This window comes from Gymnoscopelus braueri (assembly GCF_963280865.1).
Source record: "Gymnoscopelus braueri genome assembly, chromosome: 3".
Taxonomy (NCBI): Eukaryota; Metazoa; Chordata; class Actinopteri; order Myctophiformes; family Myctophidae; genus Gymnoscopelus; species Gymnoscopelus braueri.
Genome location: NC_137612.1, coordinates 53841453 through 53858318, shown reverse-complemented (window position 1 = coordinate 53858318; position 16866 = coordinate 53841453). Strand labels below are relative to the sequence as shown.

Here is a 16866-nt window from a genome sequence, read left to right as displayed (position 1 = left end):
TAGTTGTCGTCAAGTCGTGCCGATGTCCATAATGCACCTGCACTGTGGTAACGTGATCCGTCCACCCAACGCAAGGCAAAGATCCAGACCCGGTTTCCTGCCGTGGACGATTTGTAGATTGGAGGCTTGCACTGCTCCTGGATCACCAGGCTGTCCCACCATGCCTCTCCTGTCGTAGGCCTCCTGCTGAGCTGTCAAACCAGACCTCGTTGTGGACATTTGTAGAGCTCCATGGCATCCCAATGTCCTTCGTTGACAGCAGAAACAGTGGAGTGTTGATGGGCCTCGTCTGTGAACCTTTTTGGTAGAGCAGCTTGATATCTTTGGCGTGCCCCATTCGGTCCCACAGCATCCATAAGTGTCTCCAACTCCCTCCATCTCAATCTATTCTTAGTTCATAAAAACACTTGGAAAAAACTTTCCTACAGAATCTAAACATATGACGGTGTAAAATTCAGCCTCTTGCCTAACAAGGTATTATAATCGGTACATTGTAACCATGATCTAGTAATTTTATTCCTACATAACATTAACTCAATCTCACATTATAGACTACTATGTTACTTTTCAGAATTTTCCTCCTTGTTATATCTTACAAAACAATGATTCCCATTTGTTACTCATACATCAGAACGTTTTAGCATTTTCCTAATAGTGAATACCATTTTTCACAGTTTTAGCAACTTTTTTAACTCTATTTTCCTAACAATACTTCAAAATGTGTAGGCCTACTATAGTAATCTCTGTATAAGCGTTCCCCTCTGGATCCTAAATTTTATAATAACAGAACTTTCACTCTCAATATTTTCAAAATGTGTACACTCCTTAAAGCATACTAAAATCTATTTTACTTAAGTACAGATTTGCGAAGATCAGTGCCGGTGATGACTCGTCACAAGGGCGTAGAGCAGCTTTACACAAAAATGAAGCAGACCCCCCTTTCTGTCTGTCAATTATTAACTAACTTACTACCTTAAGCCTATCGTTGGCTTCTTGAGCATGAGGATAAATTCCCCTCCAGACACAGATTGTGGCCCTCAAGGTCTGCCAAAACTATACTAATTACTTAGGTCTGCATCAGAAAATTACTCTTTCCACCCCTATAACTCACATCAACCAACACTTACCTTAAATCTGTACCCTGTGGTCAAATTCTCTTTCTTTCCCTGGCTCCTAGCAAAAACAAACGAACAAAAATTTGGTAATTTCAAAAATGGCACAGAACATCTCCTATATTGCATGCTTAAGTATTATAAATATTATCTATTCCTTGGACAAAAAGTTTCAGCTTATTTTTAGCCCCAGTGGTGAGCCATTGAATTAGGTTTTTAGCTCACCATTGAAACTCTGAACATTACTCAATTTGTGATATATAAAAGGATATGACTCAGACCGGGAACTGTTAACAAGTTGTCACTCAATTTAAGGCAAAGTTTTATCTAACATCCAAGCACAACAAAGAAAAGTCTGTATCTTTTCAAGAAAACCTGCAAAGAAAAAGTTTGATACCTTCTCTTAACTCCCCAATGCACATGGCTTAATCCTCCTTTTTAACCTCTAATTATATCCAAATCCTTCATTTTAAAATCAGCTCCATCTGTGCATCACTCATGGCTCAGTTCAACTAAATCATTTGTCTATTAATCAAAGAACGTATGTGTAGCTAATACATCCATTCCTCAATTTCTAGGCACCTTTTAACAGATCCAAAATATGGCCGTGCCATGCTATCCCCGCCGTGATCAATCTCAGCGTCTCCCCAGAGAAAATACGAACGATTCCGTTTCTTGGCCAAAGTAACGAAAATCTCCCATGGGCGTGCACTCCCAGGTCATATCTCTCAGGAAAAAAGCCTCAATCTTACACAATAGGGACAGCACGTTCACAACAATACATTAGACCAGCAAAATCATTAAACCGCCATAAATAAAGCACAAAACAGACCGAAATCGATTCTATCTAATAAAACTTTAGTAGTATTCAATTAAATATTTTTCACACGAATATCAACAAGGTCTGTAGTCGATCAAATTTAACCCTTGCTTATAACATTCCAATTATATTCCTAAATTCACTTTTTACTGTCTTCTTTGTAGATTACTTTAACAGTTCAAAAAGATTCTTTCACTTTCACTATTATTTAGACTATTATTTTGAATAGTTATGTTTCTGTTCAACAATTGACTATCTACACAATCTTCACATCTCTCCCCTCTTTCAACACATTCTACAAAAAATGTTGTTGAAAACAAAAATGAAACCCTCCAACCCCAAAAAACAGCACTGGGTCCAAGCTATCTCAAGCACACATCGGCACCAAAAAACTCTCAACATCCAGGCGTAAAAAAAACAGAACAAAATAAAATGAAACCACCTAACCTTCCCAAGACACAGATCACAACAACCACAGACCGCGCCCCCCCCCAGGGAAAAAAATCGCGCGTGTCAACAAACAACACACACACACACTCACATCTCCTAAAACATCAAAATAATCACATAACTTTCTGCAAATACACCTTTGGATGGCAGGCAATTGTTACAAGCACAAGTCCTGCTTTTACAACCGAAAACATAATTAGATCAGTTAAAGCTGATTTTGTGTTCCATAAATAACAACACTAGACATCTCAACAACACAAAGACACACTCAGGACAAGACCAACATACAATGAGACAAACATCACCCCCTCCGCACACACACTCCTCCGCACACACACTCTCACTTACACCCACAACTTACATCACCAACCACACAACAAAGACACCAAACAACAGTACCGCGTCACCACCGCCAGTAAACAAACAAAGACAAGACCAGCTTCACAACGTGAAGAACACCAAACACAGAATCAAAATCAAGCTAGCATCAACACTGCCATTTTGAAATGAAATAGCATTATCACGAAAGTGATAATCCAAGATAAGCAGTACACAGCCGAAAAGCCATGACACCAAAGAGTCGCGTTCACCAAGACGGCCGAAAAGCCACCACAAAATGAAACACAGAAGCCAGGAAAATCAGTAGAATCACAGGTCCACTCCACCCATCACCAGAAAGCAAGAAAAAAAGAGATCAAAACAACTCAAAACATCATCAGTCACCATTCAACCACATCCATCATCACCCACACAAGGCCATTCAACATCCATCCACAACATCCAACCTTATCATCATCACCATCATCATTAAAAGGACATTTTAAACGCCCCAGAAAAACCATCGTGTTTAACCAACGAGCCGGTGTATAAACGCCTGATCAGAGCCGAGTACCGATAACCGGAGTCCTTGCTTTAATTCCATAAACATAGCAAAATTTTTATAAAGTGTTGACTAAAGGTTGGAAATATATTGGCCCTAAAGAGCCCTGTCTCCCATCCGTTCTCTTAAAGGCCCACCGGATATAAGAGATTACATAATCAGTAAAAGTACTACATCAAGGCTAGGAAGTGAAGCCACGTAATCAATGTTGTCGCGTAGACATATGCTTAATGCATCACATATATCTAAGCGACCCCACCTTCCAAAACCGGAACCTCGTTGCACAGGAAAATAGTGAAGTGTCCCGTCGGATCCAAAAAGGACCAAAATACAGATTCTTTGTCCACCGATCGACGGGAGAAATAGACATCAGTTTAAAAATGAGTCCGCTCTCCGGAAGATACAGGGCCCAGCGTGGTTGCCAATTATGTCGTATATTGGCCATGATCAGACAGGAAAATCACTATTCCCTAACTATTCCCTAAGTGCAAGAAGAACAAGGATCCAGTTTGAAAGAGGGTTTGTCCACAGAAATGTATTTATTTCCATAGACGTTGACATCTGCATTGCCAATCACAGAGTGTAGCTCAAATCACCAAAACATCATACTTTATACAGACAGACATTTGAAATAGGACCTCCTCTCTGTCCTCCGTCTTGACCACTCACAAACAAGCTTTTAGAAACAAAAGGCTTCTTGGCCCGCCTCTCTCAGTCATCACAAGGAATTAGCATCCGCCTAGTTTTAAACATGTGACAATTTACTTTAACCCTTATCTATAAAACTATACTTTTACACAAGCTCATATTATGAAATCTTTGTTTAACATCTTATTAGCTTCAAATTAAGTCCACACACATTATACATTCACAATTGCAAACAGCAGTTAGAAATACAATGAATCAACAAAGTTGCAGTTACTTTAAGACTGAATATTTTCCTTAAATGACATTTCTCTTTGTTAACAACACAAGTCATAGTTGTCAAGACTTTAATCATTTTAACTACACACTGCAGACCTAAGACTGAAGAATAATAAAAGTGTATATATTTTACTGTCATCTTGACCTGGCTTCCAACCATTCACTACACATATCCTTTCTGTATCTGATCGGCCCAGGAAGGAACAATGATTACTCTGATTAGTTTAAATGAATACAAAAGACTTCTTCTGATAATCAAAACAAGACAGAGGGTGTCAATGCCTCTGAACCATGAAACAAAAGGTTTATCAAAGTGACTGTTGTGCCTCTCACCTCCTACAATGGCCAGGAACTCTGAACTGATTACATTACAGCTGAGCCCACACTAAGTTGGGTGAAATCTCTCTCTGGCTTACATTATTTGACCAAAGGTCAAACTCAGTCCTAAATACAAACCTTGTTTTACCAATTAAATGGAAAATCATAGAAATATGCTTGAAATGATACTTTAGTCCTGGATATACCATACGTGCGCCAAGGCCCAGCCTATGCTAGCGTTCTGGCTATGTCACTGGTTACACCCAGTGGCGTTTGGTGGATTCTAACGTTGACCGGGCCAGAACCGGGCCAGAACCGGTTTGACGGCTAAACTGGTTTTTAATGGCCACTCATTAACAATTCGGCCGAATGCAAATGAGCCCCTTTTGAAAACAAAGGCGACTTTCTGTGGTCGGCTACAACAGAATAGGGTGAGGGGCTGCTTGTTGATTTTTAGTTTTTTTTCCCCTGGCGGATCTTGCCCCTACACAGGGACAAGCTGGGTTTACAGACCGGGCCATGGCCTCGTTGACCCCAATGACGATACGCGCCTGGTTACACCACTGAAGGTTTGGCAGCGTGCGACATGTCAACATGATATTCTGTGAATAAAGGGTCAATTCATTCACTGACTTGTACTGTACCCGCCATGGCGCAGTGAGTTTGTCCCAAAAATAGCTGATCTCCAGGACAAGCTGTGAGGTGTACAAGCTCACAACATGTTGCAACGCGATGTGACACCGCCATGCGACAAAGTATGTCATACTTATAGCCTCCATCTGGCAGACAAGCAGGTGAACTGCCAGAGCAAACATACAGGACAGCAGCAACGCCATAAACAGCACACAGAGCACAAACAGCAGCACATCTGCCATATTCCTGTTGTCTGGCTCTAACCTCTTATCTCCATTATTCCAATTCTAAAGTTTTTTGTTAATTAACGCCAGTGGTGTAAAGTAACTGAGTACATTTACTCAAGTAATGTACTTAAGTACAATTTTGAGGTACTTTTACTTTATTGGAGTATTTCCAATTGTCTATACTTTTACTGATCATCCTACATCGTCGCACAAAAGCATCATAAGTAGCAGATCTGCCAGCGACGCGTTTCGAGCTTGTAGATCTGCTACTTTTGCTGCTTTTGAATTCGAATCCTGAAAAGTAACAGTCGTGGACATATGAGGTTTCCACCCAACAGAGATGGTAGGCCTACAGGGTACATTATGACCGTCTCGATCCTATAGGCTATACGCATCTGCTAGAGGCAGCAGCACCTTTGCCTTTTATGGTGGATGAAAACGGCATAATAACGATTAAATGGAAGGTGATAAACAGTTTATGACCCACACACACACACACACACACACACATCATAGGAGGGCTATTGTCCGTTTATGAACATAACAGTGGAATATTAAGGGTTGAGTCGTTACGTCAAGAGCCAGCTGAAGCATGCAAGTGATTTATTAGTATTGGAAAAGAGCCCACAGGCATGGATGGCTTGGTGGCAAGCGTTTATTTTTTTCTTTCTGATCATTCCCTTATCTCAACTCATACATTAAACATTTTTTTATTAGAGCATCAAATGGTATTTTGGCAAATTATGCAGGAATGACATTGTATGAATAAACCAATGGAAAAAAATTGTTGCTGTCAAGGCAGGGAACCTTTTATGTCCAAAATGGTTACTTTTCAGGAAAAAAATAACCTGTGTTCCAGTGGGTCCAATGTAGTGGTGGAAAGTAACTAAGTACATTTACTGAAGTACTGCACTTTTGAGGTATTTTTTACTCTACAGGAGTATTTCCAATTTTCAGTACTTTTGCCTCTCCACTGCATCCCAGAAGCAAATATTGTACTTTTACTCCACTACAATTATTTGAAAACTTTAGTTACTCCTACTGTTGTTACTTTGTAGATTCAGATTATTATTACTTAACATACATTAACCACAGCTCTATTTCGGCAATTTGAAAATAGCCGATTTACAAGCTCACAACGCGTCACGTGCACGTTGTGAGCTTGTAGATCGGCAATTTTCAAAGCATTTTTATACATTTAGAAAACTTGAAATGGGACATTCTGCATAATGAGTACTTTTACTTTTGGCACTTTAAGTATATTTTGATGTCAATACTTTTGTACTTAAGTAAATTCTGAACACCAGATGGAGTATTTCTACATTGCAGTATTGATACTTTTACTTAAGTAAAACATTTGAGTACTTTTTCCACCACTGGTAGTTATCATTTAGTCACAAGCTTTTGTTAATTCCTTTCCTTGGTTAAATATGAATAAAACCAACAGACAGAGGTATGCCACTTTCACGCTCATGTTTCAACAATAGCAGATCTGTGAGCTCACAAATGCACCGTGATCATTGTTGGTCTTGTAGATCGGCATTTTTTTTTGCTATTTTGTACACTTGGTATGACACCAGTAGGGCATTAAATTAAGCAAACACATGAAAAGCTGAAATATGGAGATAATAAGGTTTCTGCCCACAGCAACGGTAGTTAGAAGTGTGTTGGTTTTATGCCACGGAGAGCCTAACGGTATGTACATTCAGAAATACAGAACAAATAAATACTCACATATAAAACAAAGCATTATATTGTGATTAATTCATGTAATTAAAAGTAATACTGATAATACTCAACGATTTAAGTGTGCGATAGATATTACACTAAAAGCTAAATAAATATGCTAATGATCCCTTCATTTATGAGTTATGACACCTGAGAAATTCTTTGAACTAAATGCTGACGTTCACATCGATTAGAGTATTGATCAGTGGTGTAAAGTAACCAAGTACATTTATTCAAGTACTGTACCTAAGTACAATTGTGAGGTATTATTTTTACTTTACTGGAGTATTTCCAATTTTCAGTACTTTTACTTCTACTTCTCTCGGAGGCAAATATTGTACTTTTACTCCACTACAATTATTTGAAAACTAGTTACTAGTTACTTTGTAGATTTTAATTATTACATTATAAAACATACATTAACCACTTAAGCCTTATTTTATACCTAGGCTATATTTGAAAATAGCCGATCTACAAGCTCCCAAGCTTGTAGACCTGCTATTTTCAAACATTTAGTACTTTTACTTTTGGTACTTTAAGTACATTTTGATACCAACACTTTGGTACTTTTACTCAAGTAAATGTTTTATTCCGGACTTTTACTTGTAACAGAGTACTTCTGCATTGCAGTACTGATACTTTTACTTAAGTAAACCATTTGAGTACTTTTCCCACCACTGGTATTGATCAGCTGTGATTGTCAGGGTAACTTTTCATTTCATTTCATAAACATATAACACTCATTTTCCTAATTCTCTACTGGCTTCTTCACTTACCATATGTTGCATAATTCCCTTTGGCTGTCGAACAACGACAGATGCACTGGACATTATCTCACAAGGCACTGGAAAAGACATAGCACCACCTACAGGCTTACAGTGGTAAACGCAGAGCTCCATCAACATAGGTAAAAATACATAGTCAAACTTAGGCATCCTATTTTACACATAATCATGGCTTTGAAATCAGAGCGATTCCTTTCTTGTTTCAGTTTCTGAATTATAATCATTCATTATTATACAAATTCTTATCTCACAAAGGTACATCAGTGGCTAAGAAAAATAACGTACGCAAAAACAAAAAACAGTACCCTGATATTGTCACAACGGTCATAACACTATAAACATGAACATAATTATAAACATATCTGTACACTGCTTTGACAGATGCATAAAGACACAAAAAAAATTTGAGGTACAGAAAATTAAAACCAAAATGCTGTGAGGTACAGAAAGCAACGTCGTACAGGTATAGCTTCATGTATTTCTCCTGTATAGTCACTGCGCTGAGGTGAAGTATGCATTATTTTATGACGCTCCGGCTTTGATGACCTGCTTGCTCTGTAAGATACAGTATGCGTGTGTTTTTGGTCTGACAATTTATTAGACCTGACATTTCAAGCTACACTATACAGTTTATTTATGTATTGTATCACGTTCTTGAGCATGAGATACAAGGTTTCTGCCCGACGGCAACAATATCAACCTTCAGATCGCTGTGTTCAACTGCCACTTAATCACAGCACCAATATGGGATTTTTTTCTCTCTCTCTCTCTCTCTCTCTCTCTCTCTCTCTCTCTCTCTCTCTCTCTCTCTCTCTCTCTCTCTCTCTCTCTCTCTCTCCCTCTCTGATTTGACGCAATAAAGGAAACATCTGGCTACTTTTGGCAGCAGCTGCCTGTGTCATGGTCTTTCCTCTCTCCATTCAGCTGTCCACCTGGCTGCCGCTCCCCAGATGACATGTGCAGAATGGGAGAACGGGCCACGCTTCACTACCCTGCCCTGTGATCTGAACCATCTGGCTGGGAATGGACCTGCACCGGGCCCTGTTACAGAGCACAGTGGCTAGGAATGGACCTGGCCCTGTTACAGAGCACAGTGGCTGGGAATGGACCTGCACCTGGCCCTGTTACAGAGCACAGTGGCTAGGAATGGACCTGGCCCTGTTACAGAGCACAGTGGCTAGGAATGGACCTGGCCCTGTTACAGAGCACAGTGGCTAGGAATGGACCTGGCCCTGTTACAGAGCACAGTGGCTAGGAATGGACCTGGCCCTGTTACAGAGCACAGTGGCTGGGAATGGACCTGGCCCTGTTACAGAGCACAGTGGCTGGGAATGCACCTGGCCCTGTTACAGAGCACAGTGGCTGGGAATGGACCTGGCCCTGTTACAGAGCACAGTGGATAGGAATGGACCTGGCCCTGTTACAGATCAGTGTGGTAGCGCACAGCAGTGGTTCTCAAACATTTTCATGTCAACAACCCCCAAATTGATACGTATTTGGCCACGGACCCCCAGAACAGAAGATTTCTTTTTGTTTTGCTTTTAATCTAAATTATTCCAAATTTGTCAATTCGATTTTATTCTGTGGTGCAAATGGGCCTCTATAGACTTTGCTCACAACGCCTCAACTCCTACAATTCCAAGTGCATGTCAGGGTGGGGGGTCCGCAGTTCAAATGTGATTATTTTGGGGGGTCGCGCCTTGAAAAGGTTGAGAACCACTGTGATATGATACCAAGCCAATGGAAAAACACATGTACAGTTCACTACATTGAAAGAAATGGACAAACTAACTATGACTGCAAATTCCTGGGACTGGCTGGACAAATCTGAGTGCTCATTATAAGTGAAGTGCCTTTGAGCAAGGCACAATGAGGCTGCTCAAAGGTTGAACGTTGAAGGTCATTATTATGGTAATAATTGGACAACAGCTATCAGGTCTGATCGCGTGCAACTGCGAGTGCGATATGAGTCCATTGCTGAAAAAGGGTATCATGTACAAAAAAACCTCACTGCATTTAAAATAAACCATTGTGGCTGTCCATCATCCCACTAATGCATTATTGGATTAAGCACAGCCAACTGGGCAAATTGTAAAAACAACATACGGTATGATCTCTCAATAAGTGCATTATGGATTCATGACAGACAGTACTACCAACATGACAAATGTCCAAAAAGGAAGGCACATTTTGGCAGGTAATGCATACAAAAAAAAGACACTGTGTGTGGTATTTGCTTTTGAAAACACAAACCTTAAATTATCTTACAATAAAAAAATAAATGTGGAGTATAATAAATAATTCATTTTTTACCATACTATGTACAGTACTTACAAAAAAAAACGTAATTTACATTTTATACATGTTGGAGGGAATCAGATGTAGGTAGCGGAGCTCCCGTCAGCTGTAGCACCAATGACAGAGGAGGGGGAGGGGAAGTGGGCAGGACATCTTGACATGACGAGCACCTGAAGACAGCTGCCAAAGAGATGGACACAGATTACGAGATTATTATTATTTTTTTAAACATAAAAAATAAAAAAATATAAAAATATAAAAAATATGAAAAAAAATAAATATATATATATATGTTGTTGCGAGGGGGCCGTGTTTTTTCGTTAATTTTTTCATTTATTTTTTATATATATTTTTTGAAAATGAAAACCAAAAATAATAATAATAATGAAAAAACACGCCCCCCTCACGTATTAGGAGGGCAGGGTGAGTCACCAGAACCAAGGACGGGTGTTTTTGATGAATCTAACATGTTAAGAATGGAATTTGAAGTTATAATGGGTTTGTACAGGAAGGGGGCGTGTCTGATGAAATGAATATCAAATATCTAAAGACTGAATGAAGCAACTTAGAAACGTCTGGGGGGCTCACAAAAGCCTGAGTAGACGATAAAATGACCCAACGTTTTTTTAAAAGTGAAATCTCCCTTTAAGTAAAAAATGTGAATAGGCCTACTTCTTCCACCACTGGATATGAGGTTGAAATTCAACCTCATATCATAACTTGTTATGTGTAACTAAGAGATAAGAATGAATATGATGGCTATAAACATAATGGTACACCAACACATACCTTAAATCTCTGCTACTTTCACTGGCAGGCTGGAACCAGAGGAGGGAGTACATTTACCGCAATAGCCTCCACACATTCCTGTTACTCTGCTGCCATCCTGTGGGCACAAGAGGAATCGCATGATTAAAATGTGATTATATTGCAGGAAAGGGGGGGGGAGGAGAGACATAAATTTCATCAGTTTCAGACTCAGACAATTAAAAACGAAACAGAAAAGCAAAGACTACTAGCGGAGTGATATGGATGCTGAGACCATCTTCTTTCTCATCTTTTTCTTTTGGCTAATAGGCTCTGTGCACAGCAGCCATATTGGAGGGAAATTGGTTCTTCCTTACTTCCTTCACAGGTGTTACCAATGATACTAATGAAGGCTCTGAGAGTGTACAAATGGAACCCGTAAGGGTCCATTTGGTTCCATTTGTACACTCTCAGAGTTACACATCCGTAAGGGGCCATTTGGAACCCCCTCAAGGAACCATGAGGGACCCTGGACCACACTTTGAGACCCACTGGTGTAGCGGAGAGTTTCCAGTGAGCCAACATGCACACTATCAGCACCCTGACTCTGTTTGACCAGAACGCAACAGAGCCTTCATTAGTATCATTGGTAACACCTGTGGAGGAAGTATAAGAAGAGGCCCAATTTCTTTCCAATATGACTGCCATGCGTTAGACAGCCATATCATACTTTGTTGATTTCCATCTGCTTCTTCCTTGGTCACTCCAGCCACCTGCATGTCCTGCTCTCACCGCGTCCATAAACCTCTTCTTTGGCCTTCCTCTTCTCTTCTTTCCTGGCAGTTCCATCTTCAGCATCCTTCTCCCAGTGTACCCCCCCCCCCCCCTCATCCCTCCTTTTCACATGTCCAAGGGCTGATCCTCTAATGTAGTCATTTCCAGTGGTGTAAAGTAACTAAGTACATTTACTCAAGTACTGTACTGAAGTACAACGTTGAGGTGCTTTTACTTTACGGGAGTATTTCCAGTTTTCAGTACTCCACTACATCTGAGAGGCAAATATTGTACTTTTTTACTCCACTACAATTATTTTTAAAACTTTAGTTACTAGTTACTTTGCAGATATAAATTATTATATTATAAAACATACATTAACCACTTTAGCCCTATTTTATACCTAGGCTATTTGAAAATAGCAGATCTACAAGCTCACAACGCGTCGCGATGCGACGTGTTGTGAACTTGTAGATCGGCTATTTTCAAACATTTTAGCACTTTTACTTTTAGTCCTTTTAAGTATATTTTGATTTAGTCATTTTCGAATTCCGGACTTTTACTTGTTGTAACAGAGTACTTCTACATTGCAGTATTGACTTTTACAAGTAAAAAATCACACCCAGTGTGAAGTGGGCGGTCTCTTGCTAGCTAATCACAATACTGAATGGAGTCAACCAATGTACAAAAAAATTATACATTTATTGAAACACTCTTTATGAAAGTCATATTCCGATGGAAGCTCACTTAAAAGAATAATGTGTTTTTTGTAATACCCTTTCCACCCACAATGTGTGATTCACTTAAAAAAAACGTTTTTTTTAAGTGCATAGTCCTATTTATAGGGCTATGCACATGTGTCATGTTTCACTAGCCAATCACAGTCCTGAATAGACTGTGATTGGCCAATCACGGTGCAGGGTTAGGGGGGTACACTGGTGGCCAATCACAGCGCAGGATTGGGGGTGCAAATATCCAAACCTCACATATAGGGGTGGTTTCACCGCCCAAAAATAGTACTTTTTCCACCACTGGTCATTTCTGATCTTGTCCCTCCTGATGACACCAGCTCTGCTGGGTGCGGAGACCCATAGAGCTGATGTAATTAGCACTTGGCCAGAGGAAAATAACTCTCATTGCAATGTGTTTTGTCCTGCCGAGACCCCAGGGAAGGGATGAGGGATGGAAAATGCTTGGACAAGTCCAAGTGGCCTGAGACATTGTGTAAGAATGTAGTAACATGGTTGTTTAGATCAGTGGTTCTCAACCTTTTTGAGGCCATGACCCTCCAGAATAATCATATTTGAACTGGGGAGTGGGGACCCCCCACCCTGATAAGCCCTTGGAATGTAGGAGTTGAGGCATTACATTTAGTTTGACTCGGTTCCACAGTGAAAATATTTTTATTTTATTATTTTCAAATTGTTTGCCTCTTTCTTATATTATCTGACAATTTGGCCAATGTTTGACTAGTTACTTTGTTGATTACTTGATTACTTGGTCTTAGTAGTCCTTAAATTGTCACTTCACTGTAATCTGGGGACCCCCGCAAAAAAAAATCATGTAGGGACCCCGACCCACAGGTTGAGAACCACTGGTTCAGATGGCACAGAAATGTGCTCTGTCTGCCATCTCAACAACAGTTTTCTTTGCATAAAGACTGAGGCTTGACAAAATAGGCTTCCGCCAGCCAGGTATACGGAATGCAACTCTTGAGCAGTGGTGGAAAAAGTTCTCAAATGTTTAAAGTTAAAAGTATCAAATACTGCAATGTAGAAGTAGGCCTACTCTGTTACAAGTAAAAGTCCGGAGTTACAAATTTACTTGAGTAAAAGTAGGCTACAAAAGTATTGGTATCCAAATGTACTTAAAGTGCCAAAAGTACTAAAATGTTTGAAAATAGCAGATCTACAAGCTCACAACACGTTGCGATGTGACGCGTTGTGAGCTTGTAGATCTGCTATTTTCAAATTTGCATAAAATAGGCCTAAAGTGGTTAATGTATGTTTTATAACGTAATCGTTTATATCTGAAAAGTAACTAGTAACTAAAGTTGTCAAATTATTGTAAGTAAGAGTAAAAGTACAATATTTGCCTCTGAGATGTAGTGGAGTAGAAGTAAAAGTGTAGACAATTGGAAATACTCCGGTAAAATAAAAGTATAAATTGTACTTAAGTAAAGTACTTGATTAAATGTATTTTAGTTATTACACCACTGCTCTAGAGTACCAACAAGGGCGATTAATGCTGACTAATCTCCAGCATTTCCATTTTACACTATATTCACACACGCAAACCCACTCGAAGAAACGAAAGAACAAATACAATATAAATTGCGTACAAAAAAGCGCTATCCCACGACATGAAAAGCAACCTACACAACGCTCTCTAAAGTGGTTATAGCTCTCCTCTCATCTGGAGCGCTCTCCCTCGTTCCACTGACTTGACCTCAGTTCTTTTAACCCATTCCATCCGGGAACGCATCTGTGTCATTTTTAAGATTTCTTTGGGCTATTAAAAAATAGCAGATCTACAAGCTCATCCACCGAGTGCAGCGCCATGAGCTTGTAGATCTGCACATTTTTTTTCCAATCGTGAAAATTGGTACAAATCTTTAAATATATATATATTTTAAGCGAACATTTATTTATATTTTGTTCCAGGGACCCCCCCCCCAGAAGCAAAGATTTGAGTTACAAATGTTCGCTTTAAAAATATATACATTTTTGCTTTCTTCTTCTTTTTCTCTCCTTTATTTTACCTTCTTTGTATTCATTTCTGTTTGTATATGTATTTAAAAATAAAAATAAAAATGATGCAGGATTAATTAGTAAAGAGAACTTGTAAGATAATGAAATCAATAAAATGAAATGTAATGTACGAACCTGCAATAAAGTATATAAAAAAATATAAAAAAATAATAATATATATATATATATATATATATATATATATATATATATACATTAAAAGATTTGCACACATTTTCAAAAAAAAAATCCCCTAAAAAAATAGCAGATCTACAAGCTCATAGCGCGGTGCCGCGCTATGAGCTTGTAGATCTGCTATTTTTGAATATAGCCACAGAAATCTAAAAATGACAGAGATGCGTTCACCGGATTGAATGGGTTAAGCAGTAAGCTTCAAGTGCCCACCACTGGCTCTCTGACCATGGATTTCAGACTGTGAACACTTTTTTGCCAACCCCCCCTCCCCTCCCCCCCCCCTCCCCACCCTCCTGTACCCACCCACCCTTCCTTTTATATTCCTTGCCAAAAAAGCACTCGTCCCGGTTTGATCTCCATTTCAAAAAGGCAGGAAGGGAGCGCTTGAGAAGAGCAGCTGTACCAGTAAGGACTCCTCTCTCTCAGCAGGTACTTGAGGAGCCAGAGGGGCTTATTGGGAGGGACGCGGAGCCACACTTGGGTCCGTGCCCAGGCAGCCAGCCTGACTGGAACCAAGAGGACAGGCGTGTGTGTGTGTGTGTGTGTGTGTGTGTGTGTGTGTGTGTGTGTGTGTGTGTGTGTGTGTGTGTGTGTGTGTGTGTGTGTGATAGAACAACGGCTCCCAGCCTGTGGGGCCGGGGCCCATTGGTGGATCACGAGGACATTGCAAGTGGCCCCCCAGATAATTGGCAAAACACTAAGGGCTCCATTCTTGCCACTGATTTACCCGCACCCGCTGCCCGCTATACCCGTGAATTACGGATAAGGGAGCTGGCACTGTCCCTAAAAACGGTATCTTGCAGCCGCTATACTCCGCTATTCATTATGCCGACTCCGTTATTTGCGCCTGGAGGTGTGCCCGCGGGCGTGTTGTTGCATTATCCCCAAAATTGCTATCTTGCCCACACACGTTTGGGAAAGCGCATAGCGGATTCTAAAACCACCCGCTATGCCAAATTCGTTTGGTAGAGCACGCCTGCAATAGACATGTTGGGAGTCGGCCGGGGCGCACAACGGCACAACATTCAAATGTGCCCCTCTCTTCTAATTCTCAACGCTTCTCTGTGATTCTAATTTTCCTATAATCAGCAGAAGGGAGAGTGTCAATTCCTCGGGTCAATTGTGTTTATAAGATCGTGCCAAGGACCCCCACAATGATATGCATTTATCCGTGGACCCCCCATCTGAAAATATTTTTCAGAAATGTTCGGAAATAGCAGATGCACAAGATCGCAGCACGGCACGAATGCACGTGGCCCACGCATCTCCATCTGAGCCCGTGGTAAGTGGTCAGATGGGTGGGCCGTGGACGCTTTGAAGATTTTCAAGTGGGCCCTGATCCAGAAAAGCTTGGGAACAGCTGTGACAGAACATGCCAGAGGTTGGAATTGACAGTGAGTTGAGATTGATAAATGGCGCGGAGGGGAAATAGTGACTGAGCCTATTTTCAAATGGCCGAAATGTATATAGGGCTGAAGTGGTTAATGTATGTTTTATATAATAAATGTAGTGGAGTAAAAGTAAAAGTATTGGAACTTGGAAATACTCAAGTAAAGTATACAAATACCTTATGGGTAAGGTATTTGTATACTTTACAACACAGTACAGTACAGTACTTAAGTAAATGTACTTAGTTACTTTCCACCACTGTACAAAGGCGATACAAATTGTGACATTTGCAGACAATCAATATCCACGGAGGACAACATGTTCCTTTGCAGTTTACAGGTACCTGTGACGTGTGGACGTCTGCCACTGCATAGTTCCCCTGGGAGATCCACTTGGTCTCCTCAGCCACCTGGAGGCCTGTTTCTGAGAGGTTGATCCTGAAACGCCCCTGATAGAGAGAGAGAGAGAGAGAGAGAGAGAGAGAGAGAGAGAGAGAGAGAGAGAGAGAGAGAGAGAGAGGGAGAGGGAGAGGGAGAGGGAGAGGGAGAGAGAGAGGGGGGGAGAGAGAGAGAGAGAGAGAGAGAGAGAGAGAGGGAGAGGGAAATCCTTTGAGCTTGTAGATCTGCTATTTTCTAATTGCCAAAGTATATTATGTAGGTCTGAAGTGGTTTTGTAATAATAATCAAAATCTATAAAGTAACTAGTCGAGTAAAAGTAAAATGTTTGCCTTTAAGATGTAGTAAAGTAGAAGTAAAATTACAGAAAATTGGAAGTACTCCAGCAAAGTAAAAAACAATACTCAAAATTGTAGTACAGTACTTGAGTAAATGTGCTTG

At 40.3% G+C, this 16866-nt stretch overlaps 1 protein-coding gene across 1 annotated transcript in view; it reads right to left on the bottom strand.

Annotated features, from left to right (window-relative positions):
• Positions 1 to 9670: 9670 nt before the first annotated feature.
• The window catches only part of adamts9 (ADAM metallopeptidase with thrombospondin type 1 motif, 9), a 111509-nt gene continuing 104313 nt past the window's right edge, over positions 9671 to 16866 (bottom strand). The window contains exons 27-29 of the mRNA XM_080423263.1: positions 16374 to 16478; positions 10965 to 11061; positions 9671 to 10355 (exon numbers count right to left, since the gene is read on the bottom strand). Coding sequence (XP_080279389.1) covers positions 10966 to 11061; positions 16374 to 16478 — 201 coding nt within the window. The 3' untranslated portion in view covers positions 9671 to 10355; position 10965. The remainder of the gene's footprint in view (positions 10356 to 10964; positions 11062 to 16373; positions 16479 to 16866) is intronic.